The sequence below is a fragment of the Ixodes scapularis genome, unplaced genomic scaffold, assembly GCF_016920785.2.
Source record: "Ixodes scapularis isolate PalLabHiFi unplaced genomic scaffold, ASM1692078v2 PGA_scaffold13__105_contigs__length_92229423, whole genome shotgun sequence".
In the NCBI taxonomy this organism is placed as follows: Eukaryota; Metazoa; Arthropoda; class Arachnida; order Ixodida; family Ixodidae; genus Ixodes; species Ixodes scapularis.
This window is the reverse complement of record NW_024609839.1, coordinates 86,657,647-86,680,628: the sequence shown is the minus strand read 5'-3', so window position 1 is coordinate 86,680,628 and position 22,982 is coordinate 86,657,647. Positions and strand designations below refer to the sequence as shown.

The following is a 22,982-nucleotide window of genomic DNA, read 5'->3' as shown; positions in this document are numbered from 1 at the left end:
CAAGAGAAAGAATAACCACCATGCATGATGCGATGACGCGCCATGCAATTCTGAATCGAGGTCAAATCAGCGGCCATTGAGGTGACCTTTTACCGAGCGCGCATCCTCTGCAGTATACATTTCGAACCCTCACATACCCTTTTCCGTAAGAACGAGTATGAATCACCACCAACATTAGGTGATGACGTCACGTGCAAGGCGACTGACTCAGCTGCAATGCAAATGGCGCGCGCCGATGATATCACGAGCTCTTAAGAACGCTCTAGGCAAACCGAGACACGCACCCGGAGAAGAAGAAAAAAGAAGCAGAAAAAAATATCATGCTCGCAACATCGATTTCGGGACGTGCCAGTATGAGGACGTGACAAAGGTAAGAGCGGGGTGGCCCTGGCAGTCTCGCACGGATGAGGAAGCCCATGTCTATATGTCTTCTTAGGCAGAGTGCTCGGAACGCGGCCTCCCTGGCCATCCCTCAATTGCCGACGCCATGTCGACCGCGACCACCTCTGAGCGGAGGACCACAGTCCTGTCCACCATGACCGGGCCTCAGCCACGCTCCTGGTCAGTCACACGTCTTTCTCTTTCTCTCTCCAACGTCCGGGCTTTGATCGATGGACATGGGCTGAAACCGTAGCTGTATGTGAACTGATGGTAAATCATTAGCAGCGACAGGGGAGCAGTGGGCCTAGGACGTAGGATTCCTCGAACGGTCATTGTTTTCTGCTGCCTTTAAAGGCCACCAAGTTGCCTATCCAGCCATGCAACGCTGCTGCTCAACGGCGGTATGCTGTTTACCTCGACTTGATTTATATTCATAGTATACATGGTTTGTACTGACGTCCCATGAACGGTCGTTGCAATGGACCTTGCTGCAGCGCGCATACCTTCAGCAGCATATATTTCTTGCCACCAAATTTCTTTTTTTTTTTAAATCACCAAAAACAAGTGAAGAAAAAGTTAGAGCGAAAACAAGCTGGTGATGGTCGAACATATTTTAAGTTGTCCTTCGTTTTTCCCCAGTCTCGGGGTCTTGTCTTAGTATATAAACTACAATTGGTACGGCGCGATGGCCTTACGTTCGAGCCGTCCATCTGAAAAACGCGCAGAGAGCGAGCTTGCACGGTGTATGTTCCTCACAATTCGACCCGTGGTGCTAGGAAGCCGGCGGATACCACTAATTTGACATCCGGTAAAAAAAACTGACATCTAGTGAAGAGAACGACCGCGTATTCGAATTCGTCGCAACTTAGCGAGCTCCATAGATTGAGGTCGACCGTGCGGTTTCAAAATTTCAACTCCGCGTCACGCGGAGTCCGAGAGCAGACGATGCAACGACCCAATGGAGGCTATTGAGCAGCGCGAAAGTGCATCGTCATCGTGCTCGTTTTCTCGTGGGTTTGCAATGACTGGCTCAACTAAAGTCCTATGATACTTCTTTTCAGAAGTAACGACAACCAAAACGAATGACGAAGCACATTCCGCTGGAACAAAATGGCGTCTTATAGTTCAATTTTCTGCTGTGCGCCACCATTCGCTTCCTAAATCTTGCACCGTCACGCATTCGGCGCTTCAAAGAATGTCGCTATTCGTAGGGAGCTTTCATCTAGGGACTTTATGCTCAACGAATCACGTACAGGGAGAGAGGCAAAATCACGGCGCATTTATTGCGCGTGATTGATTTACTTGCTGATCGCAAACGCACGAAGACGACGACGACCGCCATGACTTTTTACAAGTAACGACAACCAATACAAGTGACGAAGCACATTCCGCTGGAACAAAATGGCGTCGGTCGGTTCAATCAAAGTTCCTTATTGCTTTTTTTTTTTTTTTTTTACAAGTACCGACAACCAATACAAATGACAGAGCACTTTATACGCTGGAACAAAATGGTGGTATTCGGTTGAAACCTCTGCTGCGTGCCGCCCTTCGCTTCCAAAAACCTGCACCGTCACACGCAGTCTGTGCTTCAAAGAAGGTCGCTACTTGTGTACGAAGCTCTTATTTAAGAACTGTACTCCCAGCAAACCCTCGGCTGCCCTTCGCGTATACGGCGTATATATCGTATTCGAGCGGGCAAAGCGCGGTCTCTGCGGTGCAGCGCGGATCTCCGTCCAGGTTGGACAGGATCGAAGAGAGCCCGAACAGGCGCAAGATCGAGGTGGGCCTCATCACCAGCATCTGCCTGGTGCTGCTCATCGTGCTCGCGCTCACACTCTTCGTCGTACTCACCATCAACACCACCCGTGAGTGCCGGCCACGTTGTTCCTCACGCGGAACGGGGGCGAGGTCCGTTTCACTTTTATAGTACGACCGCAGCCGACGGTGCGCGATCTCGTGGAGCCAACCAAGCAGCGGCAAAAGTGCAGAGTCACTGCGCTCATTGTCTTTGTGAGTTTGCTATTAACAACGAAACCAATCACGCAGAGTGAATGCAAAGCGATCGTGAGCATAGCCTCCTCTATACTGACAAAGCCTGGCAGATCGCCACGAGATGCAGCCGCCGAAATGGAACAGGTGGAGCGGCAGATAACGGATGAAAGGAGAGCCACGTGACTGGAGCCCCGCTGCGGCGAGACGCCGAAACACACTTCTCCCGAGCGAACAAGTGTGTTTCGGGTCCTCGCCGCAGCAAATGCTGTGCGCTGACGTTCAGGTTCCCCGAGAAATGGCTCTTTGATGTTCTGTGCTACCAGATCCTCGCACTCCAAATCTGCGACCGGGCACTCTATGGCTCCGTCGTCGAACTGCCGAACTTTGTGGGTATAGAGGAGGCTATGTCCTCAGCTTATTTGTGCTCGTGATTGGTTTAGCCGGTTATTGCAAACCTGCAGAAAGACATGAGCACCGTGATTATGCACTTTTTGCGCTGCTTGATCGGCACCATTGAGTCGTAGTATTGGTTGCGGTCGGGCTCGAAGGGAAACGTAGTGTTAAATAACAAAACCCCGCGTACTAGCATTTCAAAGTCATCGCAGTAAGATCGAGCGCATACGCTAATTGGGGGCGACTGCTGCGTCAGCGTTCGGCTGGGCCTCGTGTCCAATCAACGCGTCGAAGGACACTCGACGTCGGGCTCCGGTCTAGTCACGAAGTTGGCGGCATCCGAGTGTAATAGGAGGCTGTTCGCGGGCTTTGATTATGATAGGTGCCCTCGTCGGTGTTCGATGAAGCCGAGGCGAAGACAGATGACCTCCCGCTGGGCTCGTCCAAACAAATCACGTTGGAGTGCGACCGACGACTTCGTTGCGGGTCCATATCACATGAGCGAATGACGTTTTAGCGAACAGCGACATTTGGACGAATCGACGTTTTAGCGAATAACGGGGGCGCGCGTTAACCCATCCGCCGCGCTGCGCTTTCGCCGCTTCGCGGCGACAGGTTGCGACGGCTCATTACAAAAATTTGCACCCACTTGGCCCACCCGAAAACGCCGCTTCGCGGCCTCCGACTGTTCGCTAAAGTGTCATTCGATGAAACGTGGGCGTTTGCTAAAACGTCATTCGATCAAGTGAGTGCCTCCCCTTCGTTGCAACCGTTTATGTCTGTTCACCAAAAGAGAACGCGCTTGAACGGTGGCGCCATCTATCGGCTAGCCCTGGAGCCCTTGCGATCTGCGCACGATTGGACCGAAGGGTTTACAGTATTTGGGAGATAAAATCTACCCTCTATCTATAATAAATGGTCGTTTTAACGTTGTAAGAATTATCTCGAGTCCATAAAAATTGTGATGCTTAAAAAATAACAAAACAAAAATTATGCAGAAATCGCTGCTGTCGCTACGCTGATTCTCGAGAAAATTTAGCGCAAGGGTTCGTTGCCTTCGGAGAACCGGTCCCTCCTAAGCGTTGGTGGTTTCGGATGCAACGACCAGACTTTCCCTCGATCTCTACTTACGGCCCACATACTGTTATTTTCGGAGAGTCACTCCGTTCTCCAGGGCGTCGGCGGTTTCGGATCCAGCCACCACAGCTTTCAGAGATGTGTGCGTCGACAGCCGCGCGTCATTGAAGGCGAGCGAGAAGACTCTTTCCCTCTTACGAAGAAGAAAAGGAGACGTAACGGGCGAACGAACGGAGCGAAAGAGCACGATGGGAACCGCGCCGTGTGTTCACGAAACCAGTCCAGTCCACGGTCCATTTCAAACCAAAGCAAAGACGGCTGCATGCACCAGGGCAAGAAATGCTAACGCAGTTATTATGCAGGAAGTTATGCAAGGCAATCAGATAGATGGCGCCAGTGTGTTACCTTTTCGTATGCAGGTAAAAGAAGCCACCCTGTTCGAAAGGGCGGACAGATTTATATAAAGTATTTCCGTATTCTTGCCTTCACATCCTCCTCGTCCGGTCATGTATGCAAGTACAGATATTAAAAGCACCTTGTCGCCTGTGGCCCCCGCAGCCTGACATTTATCAACATTTATCAATAATTAAATGTCGCGTATAGGGAAGCATATAGCCGGATGCGAGCTCAGACGTGATAGCGCTTAGCTAAACATCCGAACCCGAGGTGAAGTCGTGGCTTGTAGCGTGGTTCCTTTTCTTACAGCCGTGAGCAAGGCTCCCCTTAACCTGCACAACGCGGTGTTTTGTGAAAACGCCACATGCTTCGAGCAAGGTGAGTATTGTGTTCCAGCTCCGCTCGGGCCACAACCTTCCTTAGCTGTGTTTGGACTTCACCGATAATGGTCCGCTTACCCACTATGACGGCTCACATAGATTCCCTAATAAGCTACGTTCACAGTGTCGGTGCTCCATTCTCTAATTTACTTGCGGGCGCCGCCATTGTGTTGCGTGTTGTGAAAAGGGGACGCAATTCGCTACAGTTACCGCTTGACAAAACGACTTCCTCAGCACGTAGATCCTGTGTCGGGAAACTCGTGCAATGTCGTGTCTCTCTATCGTGAACTGTTTTAACAAATAAAACAGCTTTTTTTTAGATTTTAGGTTAAACTTTAGACAACTGGCAACCACGAGTTCAGGCACCAGTTCATGGCTAGGTGGCGCAAGGTATGCCACCAGTTATGAAAGGTACATCCCTTAGTGTTCATCCATACATCCATGGCTGAAGTTCTTTACTCTGAAGCGTAGCTTATTTAGCGATTTTAGATTGACACATTGATCGTAAAACGAGTCGTCGCTCGAACGTATTAGTTGCGAGGTTCAATCTATCTCTTAAGCCACGGTCATACTGCTAATACCTCCTACAAAAACTGTCTGAAGACACACCCTGGGGCGTATTTCTTCCGAGTAGGAGAATCCTGTGTCATAAAAAAATGACTCCAGATATGTTCGAAGCGCACAAATGTAGAAAGCGACCACGCTTCCAAAATGTTTGGAGGCGTGTCCGTAAATACCTCCGTCATTATTTCATTACAAACGCCCTGTGTTTTAAGTCGAAACCATTATATGTCCGATTACGAGAAAAGGCCGTGTAGGCGTTGTGCTCGAAAGATGGCCGTAATACTTTTGCATTCCTACAGGTAAGCAGTCATAAAGACCGACGACCAGTTCGCGCTTTCCACTTTTTCCCCGCTTCCTCCTCTCCCCCTTCTACCCTGTTCACCGTTGCCTCTTTCCTCCTCCCCAGGGTGAGGAGGATCTTCTGCCTTGCAGAATCTCGTGTCTGGTCGCCAACCTTAAACATGCCTTCGGCGTGTTTTTTTTTTTTTTTTTTTTCTGTTAGATTTTATTATTAGTCTGACCGCGGGTTTAGAGAATGGGAAGATGCTGAGAAAAGCGTGCTGTGTTTCAGCGCGTCGCGTCATGGGCTACGTGGAGTGGAGCCGCGAGCCGTGCGACGATTTTTACACGTACGCGTGCAAGGGGTACCACGTGAGCGTGGCGCACTCGGCCTCCAAATACCCCATCACACAAGGAGCTCAGGACACGCTGCGGGCGGCCGTCGAAGACGTCCTCGCCAACTGTGAGCTCAATCGGCGTCCATTGCGACGAGTTTTATAGTTACGGATGGAGTTGGTCTATCCTTCGGGCTTGGTTCGCAGGGCACGCCGACATGAAGCCCTCGGACAACTTCTATCTTCGCTACGGCGTCAGTCTATTCCAGGAGTGCATGCAGGGCGGTGAGTATATAAACAGCGACGCCTGGGCCGCTGCTTTCGGTGCGGGATTGGCGACTCCTTCTGACCATCAACACCGCGAAATATATGTTTCCATATTTGTGTACTGTCGCTTAGGAGTGAAAATCAGGTAAGTCGTCTTTTGCACGCTACATCGTGCAGTATTTTCCGATCTATCGAAGGTTAGATCTCCCAAATAAAGACAAAAATGGTTTGGACTCAAGCGCTTATGTTCAAGAACGCGGGCAGGATGTACAGTGCGTACCAAACGTATTCGAAACACGCGAACAGTGTGTTTTACAAAGGCAGCTCTACTCTGACGGGTCATTGATGTAGCACTTCCGGATGGTTTCTTGAGTGTCCCGTCACAAAACCGTTGCTGGGCTGCCACCGGGATAGCGATCTCATGACAAAATACAGAGTTGACGTGTTCGGTACAAGTTAGGTGAGCACTGTACTCCACAATTTAGCACGTAAAGGCCGGCTCACAAAGCACCGTTTGCTCACGTTGGGTTATGCGACGGAAGCTTACTTTTGCCTAATCATCGGGACATCCGTGCTCTTTATGCGCTCTGGACACTAGTACAAAGAGAAGTCTCTCTCACGTCATTCGATGCACGGATGTTCCAGTTACCTATAATGTAACGTAATAAAACGTAAGTAAACGCGCCTGTGTGAATAGGCCTTCACTATAATAAAAGCATTTATTATTGTTTTTACGTTGTTTTGTTTTAGTGAGCGACTCCAAAGAACAGCTGCTGAGTTTGTTTGCGGACATGACGTACAACCACAAGCCGTTCTTCCTGCCCAAGAGCTTTGACCTGGAGCCACACACGCTAGCTTCGCGCGTGGGCCGCAACTTCTGGTTCTTCCCGCTCATCACTGTCCGCAAAGACGTGGACCTCGAGAACCGGCAGCACATCATCGTGCACCTGGACGAACCTCAGCTGACGGCGCCCAAGGCGCTTTTCGAAGATCCCGAGTTCCAAAAAGACTACTTGAAGGTATATTGCTCTCGCAGTCAACCGAAGCTTTCAGGGGTTTTCAAAAGAGTATCTTCCACGCATCAAAAGCCGACTCTCCGTAGACGAGGCTATCAAGCTGGAATGATTTTTTAATATTATTATAGAACGCAAACGTGACCAACGTCGCGTTTGGTACCACATCCCTTTTTACTCCCAATGAGGGCAAGTCATGCAAATGTTGCAAGACGTTGTAACAAAGCGTGTGAAACTTAACCACCCTGAGTAATGATCCTTTGAATTTTCTAAGCAACATGATCACCTGTCTGATCATGTTGCTGTCACTCTTCGAACGTAGTCGGCAGGCTTTAGCACGTGGGGTTGCATTTATGGAGTGTCCGTGCGCTACACCCGGCGATGGGCGTGATGCAGGCTATGCGCGACTTGTCCATCTCCTTGGGCTTCGACAACGTGAACGAGACCTTACGCATCTTCAAGCTGGAACAGATGCTCGCAAGGGGCACCACACACCTGAGGGCCCGCGTGCCATTCTACAAGAAGGTCAAGCTGGGCTCGCTCTTCCTCGACAAGGTGAGTGGACAAGGCCAACGTCCCCTCGATAACAAATCAAGCGGTTGCTTGTCCTGCGGTGCGAATGTATCTTTTGGACGTAGAACTACGTCTTTCTCCGCGGTTGGAAGGGGGTGCAAAGCTGCGTGGTCGATGTCACGAAAACTTGGTCACGGAAGTGGCGTCGCACAAACTGCCGCCTGTTGCCGCGCAGTGCGCACGCGCGTCTGTTTTTATCTGCTGGCTTGCTCGTTTGCTCGCTTCAACACGGCTCGCTCCTATCTGATTGCAACGGCGATACCAGATGGCGATACCAGCTTTTACGAGCGGCTTGATAACTGTCGGATATAACGTAATGAATAGCTCATGTGCGTATCAAAGGCTACAAAACGAACAACAAAAAACACTGCGGTTTTGCAGCAGGGACAAAAAACCTTGATTGTCTTACTATAGGCTTTATTGCGTACATTATATATTTTAATAAGTTTTATCGCTCGACTATCAAGCCGCTCTTGAAAGTTGGTATCGTGTCGATTCGACGTCTGTGCACTGAACGTCGAATTGTTGTTTTAGGGAGTTATATATGGGACAAGGGGGTGTAGCCCTTACAGCCCCTATTTCTCATAGTGTAAGGCACAGGCAGTTAAAGCTACTCTCTCGCGCAACTCGGCGAAGCGTTAAAAGCATTTTGCACACAATTTCGCATATGCACTTCGGAGATGGTGGCGCGGGGTGCTGCACATTTGCCTCTGCCGGACTCCGAGCCACGAGCATTCCCTTCGCGCGCACCCGGCTTCGCAATGCGGCAGGAGCCCGTGAACGTTTCTTCAGCAGTGGCCGTAGTTCTACGGAAACTCGTGCAGCATAGTCAACCTACGCACCGACCACCTTTTCTTTTTTTGTGTGTGTGTATTTTGTTTTATTTTGTTCAGCTGGCCACTTTCGCAATTGGTAACAAAGCCGCAATGCATAACTTTCGGCGTCACTTTACAGATGCCAACACGAGTGCTCAGAGGGACACGATGCTGCTTCAGCTTTCGGCCGAGACTCCTGCACGGTCATTGAGAACACTAGTTATTTTTCGCAACCGAAAGCTGATTGGGCAGCTACGTCCAATCTGTGCCCAGCCTGGGGTCTTTTGTAGATGGTGCCATAAATTCAGCATTACAACCGTGCTGTCTATAGACCTTTGCATTGCTTATCACCCGGGCGAAAAATGCTGAGTCACTGAGCTGTGGTCCTATGCGCAGTGTCTGACAGACAGCACAACAGTGCTACAGCGCATGGTCAGAAGGCGTTCCACAGCCCAGCAGACAAAGATGGCAGCGCGCAGAATTCGATTTTTGCGAAGGTCCATACTCCGGTTCACATTACGTCCGACCACAGCCAACGCAGCGATTCAATGGAGTCAACCAAGCGCGCCAAAAATACGCCGCCACGGCACTCCTCGTCTTCGTACATTCGCTGTCGCAGGCTGTATCACCAACGCGCGTAGATAAGCGCAGGGTGACGCCACTTTCTCCGTGCGTAACTAGTTTAGCCGGTGAAAACAAACGCACAAAGAGGACGAGTTCCGTGACGATGCACGTTTTGGGGCTTCTTGGTTGGCTTCAAAGGATGATAGGGATAGCTGGGTTCGGACTTCATGTGAAACGGAATACAGGAGGTGTTCTCATAACCCCCCGCGAGTGTGTTTCATATGTCAACTCGCAGTGGAACATCTACATGTACCTGAGCAACGTGCTGGGCGAAAACATGTCCCCCGAAGACGAGGTGGCACTGCGCTCCGAGAAGTACTTCACTCGCTTTCTGAAAGCTCTCAAGACAACCGAGTGGTAGGAAACCCTTACTCGTCGTAAATATGTCCCGCATCCACCTCCCCTCTGCTCGCGAACCGGTTTTTCATCCCGTCGCCAGAGCGTTGCGACAACCTTACTTGTCCTCGCAGGGGCACCGTGAACAACTACATCGTGTTCCGGTTGGTTCAGTTCCTGAGTCCCCTGCTCCTCTCCAAAGATTCCAAGGTCCTGCAGTTTATGTACAAGTACGGTCACGCACTGCGGCCTCCGCCTTCCAAGCGGACCCGCTGCCTGGACGCGCTAGAGCCATACTTCAAGCCGCTGCTGCTCACGGCCGCCAAGATCACCTTCAGGGACACTGAGATCAAGAGGGCCGAGGTGCGCCACGAACTTACCATAGGCAGACGCGAAGCACTACGACACATTGCACCTTGTCGCAGGCCAGCCGAGCCATCGCCAACCTAAAGGAATCATTCAAGCGGATGTCCGTGAAGTCGTTTTATCCGCACACGGAGCAGAGCACGCTCAACAACAAGGTTAGTGGGTCTGTTCCCTAGTCTAATGCGCCGTCGGAGGCAACGCTTGCAACGGTGGCAACGACTTCTTGTCATCAGCTCTTGAGGATTGCGTATGCTCTTCTCCACTCAGCGCGACGAGAAAACACAAACCCATGGAGTCTGTTGCTTTATAATTAGGGAATTAACTCGCACGTCGGTTGAAAGTAGCAAACGTGCATTCCATAAGATCTATTGCACGTTAGGTCAGATTTATAATTTAGTTATTTACGGAAACTCAGAAATAAGTTTATTTGGAGCAGACCATATTATGAAATAAATATTATGCGTACTTTATTCCCTCGCGTTTAAACACGAAGGATCAATGAAACTTGGGTGCTGTTTTGGTCAATGAGGTCCAAAATTGGATGCACTCGGGATGGTTAATTTAAGTTAATGCGTCTGGATTCATCAGCAGGCGAGCATAGCAGAAGCCACAAGGGCGACGTGCTAGTTTTCAGTATGTAGCTTCGGCTTCGCTCGCACTTAAATTGAAACAAACCATATTGAATACTTGCCGCGTTTTTCTTGCCACTGAAAGCAAGGGACAGGACTTTGTCATCTAGAAGGAATCCTTCTATTGCACACACTTGCCGAATCGGGTTCCAGCTCGCCTCTCCTGTTCAAACGTCCCGCGCGTTCCGTTTGCAGTTGCGCAGAATGCGGATCTACTATTTCTACCCTTACGAAACCAAGGAATACCAGTACATGAAGCAGTGGTACCGTTCTTGGGTGAGTGCAGTTGCCGCATGCCATCAAAGCAACCCCCTCTGGTGCGAAACCGGTGCGTTTGTAAAGACGGCCGCTCCGAACGCCGGTACGTTGCAGAAAAAGCTGCAGTACAAGTACGGCCAGATTGTCAAGAGCTTCAGGAACGCAGGCTTCGAGTTCGCCAAGTCCCAGGCGCACAAGACCCTGCAGGACTTTGAGTAAGGGTCGCTGGTCTTCGTGGGTGGATGAACTCGATTTCACGGACATTCCTCTTCGCAGGTGGAAGGGCTCTGTGTTCCAGCAGGACCCGTACTATGACGCCGATAACAACGCGCTCTGTAAGTATCGACAAGGTGCTTGAACCAATACCACCTAGGCTACAAGATCTGCGCCTTTCCTTTTCTTGCATCGTGGATCCACGTGACGCGTTTTCAAGCGTCGCACATGGACAGCAATGCAAGCACCAAAACGCACGCATCTGTCGCTTTGCCGCGTACCCGCATTGAGCTTCAGTGTACTCACCGCTTGGGACGGGTCGGGGATTTACTAACTTGACGTGATGCGCGGGCCTTATCTTCTAGGAGGTATTGTCCCAACACTCGTTCTTGCCGGTGTGCTGAATTGATCTTATCCAGCGCTGTTGCAGTGTCTCTCCCATAGCGCCTAGAAGAAGCCTGCACATTACATCATTGCTAGAGAATCTCCGACCCAACCGTTGCGCTCCGCCGCGTACTCCAGCTTGGGAATTTCTCCTATATCATTAGTTCTAAGAAATTCAGGAAGCACATCTTTAGATAGCAATTGATTAAAGAAGCTAATATTCAGGCATTAACTAGACAAATAAATAACGCACTTAAACATTCGTATCCACTCACTCATGGCCAATTCGACGCTAATATTGATTAATGACACAAGTTTTTATGATTGTCAGGATGAGCCAATCACGCGAGATTAGTTGAAAAAAGTAGATTTCAACCCATCGCAGTTAGAACTAAGTAACACCCTTACTGCTGTGAGACAGCCTCTTGCTTTCGCTGGTAAGCCTCTTTTTGTTCTTCGGAGAGAAGGTCCTTACGAATGTGTTTGTCCACACAGACATCCCGGCCAGCCTGTTCGAGCCGCCCTTGTACTACGGCGACAGTTTCTTGTACGTTTTCTTCTCACCCACCCCTCTCGCGCTACCCCGTTGAGCCTTTCATCCAATTTGCCAGGCCCTTCTCGATCCCCATGTATGGCTGGCGCATCGGCACCAAGATGTTCCAGGCCATTGACTACCGAGGTGGGTGGCCTTGTCGCCTACCGACCACCTCTGAATGTCCCTCATAACGACGCAGGTCGGACCATCACGGACAGTGCACAGTACCGCAACTGGTGGGGAGAGACGCTGATGGCGCGCTACGCCGAAGTGGAAAAGTGCTTCCGCAACGCGCACGGCTCCCTGAAGGCGAGTGAATTTCCTCCCTTGGACTGGGTCACACTGTCCCCCAGTTAGAAGACAAAACCTGGGGGCTATACAAGAGGGCGGGAAAAGGTGGGACGAAGGAACCGGGGCATCACCGCCTGCTGCGATTGGTCAGCACCACGCCGTTGGCCAATCGCAGCAGGCGGCGATGTCCCGGTCCTGCCTCGTCCAGCCGTCTTTCATAGCCCCCCTGCTGGTTACGGCATCGTTAGGAGACCCCCCCCCCCCCCCCCCCCCCTCCCACCTCCAGCGGCGTACGCACCGACGCTCGACGAGACTGCGATAAAAATAACAGACGCGTGCGTTATGGTATCGCCGACTGCTCTGAGGAGCATTCACTGGCGGAGATAGCTGTGCGCTTTCCCGTTGACTGCGTGCTGAGAGCGAGTGTTCGCCAGATTCTTTTCGCACCGTCAAAACTGTTGCTCATGAAAGACCTAACCTGCTTAACCCGCAGCTTGTGCTGATGGCGGCACATGAACACCTCCTACGTATGACTTGCGTGCGCACCACTCTGGTGGTCATTCCTACTCGTTTTTTGCCGAGTGAAACGAATTCGTTATTGAGAAACGTACGCTGCTAAAGGTGCGCGCTCAGCCGCAATGCCGCCGCAATGGCTACCGAGGTAACTTCTGTGGAAACGGCAGGAAGATCTTTCAGTTGTTCCGCCTGCAGCGCGAACTTACTACCATGCTAACGCTTCGGCATGAGCTTCGAGAATGCACGGGCGGCCAACGCGGTTCGAAGTAGGGATGTCGCGAACCACCCTAGGTTCGATTTCGAAAGGTTTCGATATTTGCGAAGCGAACTGAGGTTCGATTTCGAAAAATTTCGATATTTTCGTACCGACCGAGGTTCGATTTCGAAAAATTCGCAACTTTTGTCCACAGCGGAGTTTCGAATTCGAAAATTTCGAAGCTTTCACGGTTTCTAAAATTTCGAATTCGAATATTTCGAATATTTTTTTACTTCAGGTTCGATAAATTCGAAGATTTCGAAATTCTTTGTAAAAAAAATTCGAAAACTTCGAACGCTTCGAATTTTTATAGACATGAAGTTCGAACAATTCGAAGATTTCGAATTTCTTTTGGCATAAAGTTCGAAAAGTTCGAAAGTTTCGATTCTCTTTTAACGCTAAATTCAAAAAAAAAAAAAAAAAAAAAAAACTTTGAAGATTTTGAATTTTTTTTAATCCAAGTTTTCAAAGTTTGAAGTCCGATTTTCAAGTTTTTCTACAGTTTCAGTTTCAAATAACGTTTTCACGACTCACTTGTTTTCACAAAATCAAGTTTAGAAAAGTTAGGGTGTGATATCTAGATTCTGCGAAGTTGGTAAGGCAATTAAATGAGACGACGAGTGTCCCGGACGTGCTAGAATATTTGCCAGTGCAGAATTGTGACCGCCAGCCCCCCGGGGGGGGGGGGGGGGGGGGGGGGGTCTTTATCACGCAGTAGTGATTGCACGAACACACTGTTTTACGAGACTCATCCAGTTCGAAACGGCCAGGGGCGAGCAGGAGGTTGAGGCTCAGAGAAACCTTGAAGCGACCTGGCAAACTAGCTCGCCACCCCTTGCACGCTGGTAGTAATCCGATCCGGTGAAGTTTATAATTGTACTGGAGGTTTATTTTCTGGGACGGAGGAATCGCCTCGCAAAAAGCACAAAAGCCGACAGAACTCGAGGTCGAGGAGCGTTCTACCATACAAGTGGCGTCGGAAGAGGAAAAACGGGGGGAAAGAGGGTAGCGGGGGGGGGGGGGCTTCAGCCTTTTTTTTCCCCTTGCAGGTATTTCGGACTGTTAAAGAAAACAATACGGGGAAAGAGGGCGTGGTCGAGCTTATTTTAATCTGAAATTATTTATGCATATGTATAGCTACTGTCGCTCTTCACTGCATAAAAGGTTGCGTAGATGGTCATTGTTAGAAACTCGTTGTCAGAAGGCACTGCTCGTCACATGCTTAGTGGTTCGGAAGTTCAAAGCTGTCTTTTCGACCTAAACACCTGTGCCGATAGTAACAAAAGAAAAAAAAAGAATAAATGCGGGAATAAAACTCAGGAGAAAAAAAAAACTATCAAGAATTCGTCGGAAGTGTTCTATTCTTGCATATTCAGAGGTTCAGAACTTCGAAACAAGTTTCTTTTACCAAAATGTGTACAGGCTAAAAGAAACACGTCCCAGGAACGTGAAGCGAAAAAAAAAAAAAAAAAGTTTTCTTTTAATGACGTGCTGAACTTGAACACTACTAGAAGTCTTCTGCCATGAGTTAATTTATTCCTTAACGTGAAAAAACAATAAATATATTATTTTGTATTCTGCAGATGGCAATGATATGTACAGTCTCCGGCGATATGAAAGACCCACTGGGAGCGCGTGGCCGAGGCAGTGGCTGGCGGGGGCGCTACGAGCGCTCCGGGCAATTCCATTCTGCTTCGAGGGGAGGACGCTCACTCGGGGCTCAGCACAAACTGATAAGCGCGCGCTTTAGCTGAGCCAAGAGTGAGCGTCCTCCCCTCGAAGCAGAACGGAACTGCCCGGAGCGCTCGCAGCGCCCCCGCCAGCCACCGCCTCAGCCACGCGCTCCCAGTGGGTCTTTCATATCGCCGGAGACTGTACTGTCTGTGGTGTTAATTTAAATGCGATACCTCAAACAACTTAGACGAAAATAAATATCAAGTTTAGGTCATAATTGCATGCAGATACATGTTTGGACATTTCTTCGAAACTCACGTTGAATAACAATAATCACATCTTAAGGCGGCACTTGCCTACGCTATACATAGATCATTCTTAAAAAAAAGTATAACATATCTACCATAAATAGCTCCGGCTGCAGCGTGCTTCAAATCTGGCACAAACGATAATCGTCAAAAACCCGTCGTCCTTCCTCGCCCCTTCGGGGATTTATTTCTTTAAACCTAAGCATGCCAGAACATTGAAATAAATGACATTGTCTTTCGTAAGGAACGCAGCACCGCGTGTAAAAGTTCGAGAAAAAAAATTACGAATGTACCCCACTACTTGAAATCAAATGAAACCGTCCGTCGGTCTTTCGAAGTTCGACGAACGTCGAACTTTTACCCTATAAGTTCGAAGTTCGTCGAACTTCTGACTTTTCAGAATTCGAAAGTTCGAAACTTTTCGAATTTTCTTGATAAATAAGTTCGAAAGTTCGAAATTTATCGAATTTTTTGGTCAGTCAAGTTCGAAAGTTCGACAAGCATCGAACCTTGCAGCGCAATAAGTTCGAAAGTTCGAAAAAGATCGAATTTTTTAGCGTAATAAGTTCGACGGTTCGAAAAGCGTCGAACTTCTTAGCTTAAGAAGTTCGAAAATTCGACCTCCGTCGAATTTTACGATATAGACAATTCGAAAAATCGAAATCTTTCGAACCTTTCGAACCGCTTGATTCGATCATCGAAACTTCGATTCGAAAAAAGTTCGCGGCATCCCTAGTTCGAAGCAACGTCCTTTAGGCTTTCATCCAGTGACGTTGGGTCGGAGGGCAACGAAGCGCGCGCCGGAGGCCGGCCATCCCAAAGAGACGCTCCGCCATTCCAATTCTGTCGGACACTGCATGTGGATGACGTCAGGGAAGAAAAAGTGCGGGCCTTGTCTTTGAGGTGGCCCTATGCACTACGATTCACTTTAAGCCCGACCGTTGCCGACGGTATAGACCAACTCAACTCACTGACGTCATATCACTACGGTGGCGCTGCTGTCGGTACTGCGCATGCGCAAACCCTTCACTCTTCCCGAATTTGGTTTCACAAAGACCGCCGTGGCAATACACTTTTGGCGCTGCTTGATTACATTGGCTACGGGCCGACTTTGTGTAAAACGGAGCATTGCTACGTCTGAGCCGTGTCTCTGTCCCGCAGCTGGCCGACGACTCTGAGCTGTACGATCACATCGCGGACAGCGCCGTCGTCATCGTCCTCTTCAGGGTACGTCGTACGCGTCGCCCTCGGAGGCATCGGCGTCATGAACTTGCGCCTCCGCAGGAATACAAGCGGGTGGTCGAGAAGCGGGTTGGACCCAACCGGGACATCCGCCTCAGGGACATCAAGCACTTCTCCGGAGACAACCTCTTCTTTCTGTCGCTAGCACATGTGAGTTTCCCTCTGCCCCCCGGGTGCTCAACTCACGAGTGCGGCAGATGGAGTGCTGCTTGCGACTCGGCGCCTGATGGAAGCATCTTTGAGGGGGTGGAATTAAACGGTTTAAAAGTTTGCTGTGTTTCGAGTTAGACCCTTAATAAGAAAGGCAGCGGCACCTCCCTTCCCCACTGTGCCCACAACCCCTAGAATATTCCAGGCCTGCGAACATCCTCCTTTTCGTCTATGGAATGTCATCACAGTCGGATGACGCCAACTCAGTCACTGGAGTTTGACCACAAACGCCGAGCGCCCTCCGACGTGTTGATTGGACACGAAACAGTTTAATCTTTATCTTCACTCATCTCACTTTGTTGACGTCAAACTTCTAATGCAGAGGTTTAGATTACACTATACTCCTTTTTATACTTAGTATACAACGCTGTCAAAGCTACTAGCGCGAGAGTGTGCTTCATCTATGGTTTCCTTTACGCGCGAACCCGTCCAAATGACCTGCGAGATCAAACCCCATGTTCGCGCCAGCAGATTTGACAGCGTTCTGCACTAAGTATGTAACAGGGTATAGGTGGTGCTGTCCGCGCACATGTGTTTGCGTGGTCTTTTTCAGCTGACTCGCAGTCGGCCGCAATTATTGTCGTCACAGGCTAGAAGGCGGCATTTTCATGCTTGGTTTAATTATAAAGCAGAGAACAGTCGAAGGCTAAAAAACGCGCTAACACACAGACGCAAAGCACTTGGTCGCGGTGCACTTTTCGGAACTGATTGAATTAGCTGTGAAGAACAGACCCAAAGAAAACAGCTAAAGGGCTGTTTATACTCTGACGTTGAGCGCAGTGAACGCAGCGTGGCGCAGAATGCGCGCCTTTCATTGGCTGGCAACCAGGAGCTCGATATCTGCGACCAATCAGTATCTGTGCGGGCTGCGCTACGCCACGCCCGTCGACGTTGCGCTGGAGTATAAACGTAACTTAAGAGTCGTGGCGTTGCGCTTCAAGCGTTTCTTGATTAGGGTCTTCGGCTCGTAGCCCCTGCAGCCGTCGGAAGAACAAAGCACGTGAACAAAGCGGTGCAGAGAGGCCATGTTGTTTCTGTCTTAAGCTAAGACTAGAAGCTCCGCCTTCAGCGCGAGCTTTTTGCCCCTGCTTACACAAGTGAACGCACAGGCACGCGCAACCAAAGCACTACGGAAGCTAGCGAGCGCGCGCTGAAGACGGAGCTTCTAGTCTCAGCTTAATGTGGTACGGTAACAAAATTATTTCACTTATTTCTTTGCTTAGATGGGGTCTATGCTGTGCCGGCAGCCCAGCAACACTAGTTTAGACTGGTGTTTCCGGGCCGCCAGCAGAAAAGTTAAGAAAACTCACTTTAAGACGGTCTAACAAATTCCAAGATTGTGCCTGGTGGCGGTCTGTGAAGCTCCGTTGGAATGCCGCCACATCACGGGCCCGTAAGAATCAGCACCAGTTCGTGGCAGTATGGCTCGCACGTGGGGTTGCTTAGTCATGAATGTCACGTAGCGGAGGACACTATCGAAGTGTCTACGTTGTATATGTTAAAGCTTCCACAGTGCTTCCGCAACGTGCATTCCAAACCATCAAGTTCGCCGTTATTTGCAGACGATAGTTAGGAGCTTCATCTGATATTGCGGGGTCCTCTGCCAGACCAACCATACCCTCCCCCTTTCCTTCGTATGCACTGTGATTAACTCTCTCAAATATGGCAACCACCTAATACCTTATATAGACCATTTTGCTGTTCCATGGAGCGACCGGAATTACCAAGCGACTTCCGGTCCCTCCCTCTTTGCAAGCCTGTCGAGCAAATGGCACTAGCGCTAGAAAGCCGAAATGCTACATGTACAGCAAAGTTGCAAATATAACGAGGGCCTTCGGCTGTACAACTTAACCTCTTGGAGGAGGCAAATTGTTTTACAAGAATATTCGAAAACTTTTAACAGATCAAGCGCTTCTTCGTTCTTTTGGCATTCACCTGAGAATTGGTGGTTAAACGCTTTGCCGAGATTTCAATCAGCGGTGTTAAGGTGGGCTTTGTTCATTTTTTTTTATAAACCGGAAGTTCTCTAGGGTGTCGAAGACTTGGGCACCGCCTGTTGGCGTCTGCCACGAAAAGAGTCTATACAAACCTTGCAAGTGTCGTCATTGCTGGGTACTGACGGTTCTTTTTACTCTCTGATTCCCTCGAGCCACTCTTTCTCCGGCCTGAAACTCATGTGGTGATCCGAACACTCGTCGCACACAAAACACGTCGCACACAAACATAGCCGCGAATGACGTTACGGGCAAGGTATACAGAGCGTACAGTCCTCGGATATTGCTACTAGGCGAGATTGTCACGCGTTGACGCCACCAAGCGGCAAGGCTCGCAACGACAGTACCCTTGGCAGTGCAGTAACTATTGACGTCACGAGCGCGATACGCATTGCGCTTCTCACTGGCCGATTTTGAAGCGAGGGGTAGACAACTCGCGGGCACTTTATTTCGTTTCCGTACCCCTTTAAGGGTGAACGGACCATGGGTGCCTCAGCCTTCTGTTTAGTGTCATGCCATTCTTGTGTAGTTCTTGACGCCAACTGCACGCGCTCAAATGAAAAAAAAAACACCGGATCATAGTTTTCGCTATACTCACAAAGCTTGGCAGTTCGACGATGGAGCCATAAAGTGGCCGGTCACAGATTTGGAGCACGAGGCTCTGGTAGCACAAAGCATTTCTCGCGGAACCTGTAGTCAGCGCACAGCTTTTGCAGCGGCGAGGACCTAAGACATGGTTTTCAAACCATAGTTTCCGAGATCCCGAAGCGCGCGCGCTTCGGGATCTCGGAGGCTATGTTCAAACCCGAAGAAAAAGAAGCGGTAGAGCGAGGAACGCGAGGAGCACGAGCGGACATTGTATCGCTCGAGACAAGTGTGTTTCGGCATCTCGCCGCAGCAGGGCGCCCATTACTTAGCTCTCCTAGGGTGCCTACATGTCTGTCTGTCTCAGGGTGGAGACATCCATTGTTGTCCTGAATGTGCCAGCGCGTGACGCTCTCGCGCACTTGGTGCGTGACTTGGGTGGTAAAATGGCGTCTATGCATTAGCCAAAGCTACGCGCTCGAGCTGAGCGACACCGGATTGCGCGCACTTCAACGTGCATAAAACAACGATTGGGCGGAAAAATGGCTGAGATGTCACCACTCAAGCAAAAGAGCGCGTGTGTATGAAGGCACTCTAAGCTCTCCTAGGGTGCCTGCATGTCTGTCTGTCTCAGGGTGAAGACATCCATTGTTGCACTGAATGTGCCAGCGCGTGACGCTCTCGCGCACTCGGTGCATGACTTGGGCGGTAAAATGGCGTCTATGCATTAGCCAAAGCTACGCGCTCGAGCTGAGTGACACCGGATTGCGCGCACTTCAAAAGGCATGAAGAACAATTGAGCGGAAAAATGGCTGAGATGTCACCACTCAAGCAAAGGCGCGCGTGTGTATGAAGGCACTCTAAGCTCTCCTCTCATCCGTTGTCTGCCGCTCTACATTTTCACTTTTGGTGGCCGCGTCTCGTGGCGATCTGCCAGGCTTTGTCAGTAGAAATGAGGCTATGCCGGAGTCAATGCCATGAGCTTCTGCCGTTAGACAGCTTTCACGCGCTCCAGAGAAAAAAAAAAAAGTGAAGAAGAAGCGCCACGTCTGATGGCACCGCCCTAAGCAAAGCGCACATCAAGGCTATTATATTAAATCAGTTACGGAACTGCTCATAGACGCTGCTCGCACGAAAACAGTACCCTCCCCCCTCTCCCCGACCTGAGGGCTCGCCTCCCGTCGTTCGACGCGCCGGACTGCTGGTATGGTGGCTGCAGCATATTCTATGGAATATCTATGTTTCAAAGCACATCGTCTAGATGGCGGTTCACCGTACTTCATAAAACACAGTTTTGAAAACAAAATCTAGATGGCGCTTCAAACGACGGGACACAGACTGAAGTGAGTTAGGGGGGGGGGGGGGGGGGCGGGGGGGCCTCCTCCGCGGGAGTTCCACAACTGAGGCAATCTACAGAACGTTGGCGCACATGGAGACAGAGGCTTCTTTTACATGGATGTGACCGCAGCTTCTGGTGCACTGAAGTGAGTTAGCGCACCGAAAAAATTTCAACCGCGGCGTGTAGATGAATTCGCATCGACCGGTGGCGACACCTCGCCTTGAATGATTACGACGCAACCACGTGACCTGCGGTCGTTTCCGGTTTGCCTAGCGTGCCGGAGGTTGCGACGACAACGAGGGGTTGGATGGGCGATTGGCATCGAAGACGCAGTCTGGACGGTAGCACAAGGCGGGGAAAGGGAAAGTGGGTTGAAGGTCATCTTAGCCTTTGCCGCCTCCCTCCTTCTCCCAGGTTCTCCGACTTTCAAGCACTCGATTCGATTTTCTCGTGTGTACATGGAGTTCACGATTCAGCTTGGAAATCTTAGGACACCTCTTTCAAACGGATCGGATCGGACTCGTTTCGACGCGCTTGGCTAGCAAATCGAGGCGTTTACACGAGACGATCCGACGCGCTACATTCGCATCCATGTAAACGCAGACACACATAGCACACTCCTTGGACAACATTTACTGACAGAATATGAATGGCGGGGAGGAGTTCCAGTTGTCCCGCTTTCAGAGCGAGCTTCGTATTCGATAACGCTTCGGCGTCTCGTGAGCGTCGAGCTTGTGTAGTCAAAGCACGGTGGAAGGCAACGAGTGCGCGATGGCTGTGCATTCAAAGGTGGCGTCTTGTCATGGTGCCTGGAGCACGTCTCCGACTGGTGTATTTAGCGTTCTATGCTGCCCATACATCAAAAGTGGTCCCGGAGTGGCAACAAATGACGTCACAGAAGCCGGGGGGTCATGCTGTTGCATGTCGCGATCCTGGCGGTTGGTCGTAGAAATGCCTACGAGAAGCTGCGAGCAGCACAACCGAACGCGAGTGTCGCTGTCGTCGGGGCGTCCCAACTTCCGGCTGTCGAAGCTTCCGTGGGCTGCCACACTGGAGAGCGACCTGCAGCACAACAGGCGTCTGCAACATATGCTACATACACCAACAGCTGTGGTGTATACACCACAGCTGTTGAGACGCCGCCAGGATCGCGACCGGCGACAGCGTGACACTTGTATGACGTCATCAGGCGGAGATGGAGGGACCACTTTTTTGGACGCGGTAAACACACCAGTTGGAGACGCGTTTCAGGCACCATAGTCTTGCCGGTCTTGCTGTACTCATCCAGACGGTCTGTCCGCAAGGCCCGGTTGTACGCCAAGCCCTTAGCATGGCGGTTCCTCGCTCGGTGGTTGCCGGTACGCCGATAAAAAGTTTCTCTCTCTCTCTCGCAGGGCGTGTGCACGCGGATCTTCTCGGACGCGGCGCAGGTGGAGAAGAAAGGCGGCAAGCGGGTCGCCCAGGAGCGGCTCAACATGGCGCTCACGCACTGGCCCATGTTCAAGAGCCTTTATCAGTGCTCGTCCGGGGCGCGCATGGTGCCCCAGCGGAGATGCATGTTTTGGTAGCCAGAATACATGAAACCTGTGTGTGCGTTGTGTCATCAACACTGGCCGTGAATTGCGTACGCGCCGCTTGCTGCGACGCGCGCCAAAATGGTCGTCACGCGCTGCTTAGCAAAAGTGGGTAATCGGCATCAACATCGGCAATCGCCATCAGCACTGGGCAATCAACACTGTGCAATCAACACTGGGAAAAAGGAGGCAATCGAACGTGCAAAGTGACATTTGACGTACGCGTGGATATTAACGCGGAACATGTTATATCAACCGAATAGCCCCGTTTCAAATGTCCGCGCCATCGCACGTCCGCCAATGCTTGATCACGTTCTCTGAGCATGTATTGGACACGAGCGCTACGTCATCATTCGGCGAGGACTCGGGTCCAATCACACGCTACATGTCAAAGCAATGGCGGCCGCCAATGTTATTTGAAGGACTTTTGAAAAGGGTCTCTTCTACAATGAAACCGGTAACAGGAAGAATTGATAATAGGCTATACTCTATTCGCCCCTAAGCTGAGACTCCAGTGGATGCTACGTCCTCGTCGGACCAGTAATACGCCTCTCTCTCGCCACGTCATCACGCTTTCGGCAATGTCCATTCGCAGAGAGCCGAGTCAGGTGTTAAGAGGGAGGAGGCTGATTGGTCCGACGGCCACGTAGCTCCCACCGTAAACGGAGTATAGTTGGTATACACCGAATGACCAATAAGCACTTCCAAACACTTGTTTGCCCAGCAGATGGAGCGTTCAGGGCAACTTCTCTAGAGCCGTTTGTACTGAGAGTTTGGCCAATGGGCGGAGCTTGTTGCCCGCTAGAACCAGCGGATTATGCGGTAACACAAAACGGCGTTACTCCTTTGTCTTGTTTATTCATTAGAAATAGCATAGAGTTCCTATGGGTCAAAACCACAAATTTTCGGACGGAAGTAGTCATCTCCCGATTGTCAGACTACGCTGCTGTGGTTGCCAGGCTGTCAAGATTAAGAAGACCAAACGCTCTCGGAATAAACGGCTCTGAGCTTCTCTAAAGCCCCTTCCTGTCTCAAAAGTAGCGCAAGGTGCGTCCATGCACGAGGCACGTGCAACGTAGAGCCCTTGGGAAGATCATGGCGGCACATAACAGGACTGAGCTAGTTCAGACGCCATGTTTTTCCCAGAAGTGGCGCGCGGCATATGTCTCGAACATTTCCACAA

At 50.4% G+C, this 22,982-nt stretch overlaps 1 protein-coding gene across 1 annotated transcript; it reads left to right on the top strand.

The window, feature by feature from the left end:
- The first annotated feature begins 408 nt into the window (after positions 1-408).
- LOC8029884 (neprilysin-21) lies at positions 409-21,832 on the top strand. Its single transcript, XM_029991209.3, has 19 exons — positions 409-561; positions 2,119-2,246; positions 4,549-4,617; positions 5,755-5,925; positions 6,005-6,082; positions 6,815-7,083; positions 7,474-7,632; positions 9,325-9,446; positions 9,560-9,788; positions 9,851-9,946; positions 10,616-10,696; positions 10,793-10,893; positions 10,955-11,013; positions 11,771-11,822; positions 11,887-11,954; positions 12,010-12,119; positions 16,017-16,082; positions 16,140-16,247; positions 21,620-21,832. The coding sequence occupies exons 1-19, from the start codon at positions 488-490 to the stop codon at positions 21,791-21,793; spliced, it is 2,214 nt and encodes a 737-aa protein (XP_029847069.1). The 5' UTR covers positions 409-487; the 3' UTR covers positions 21,794-21,832.
- Positions 21,833-22,982: the final 1,150 nt, after the last annotated feature.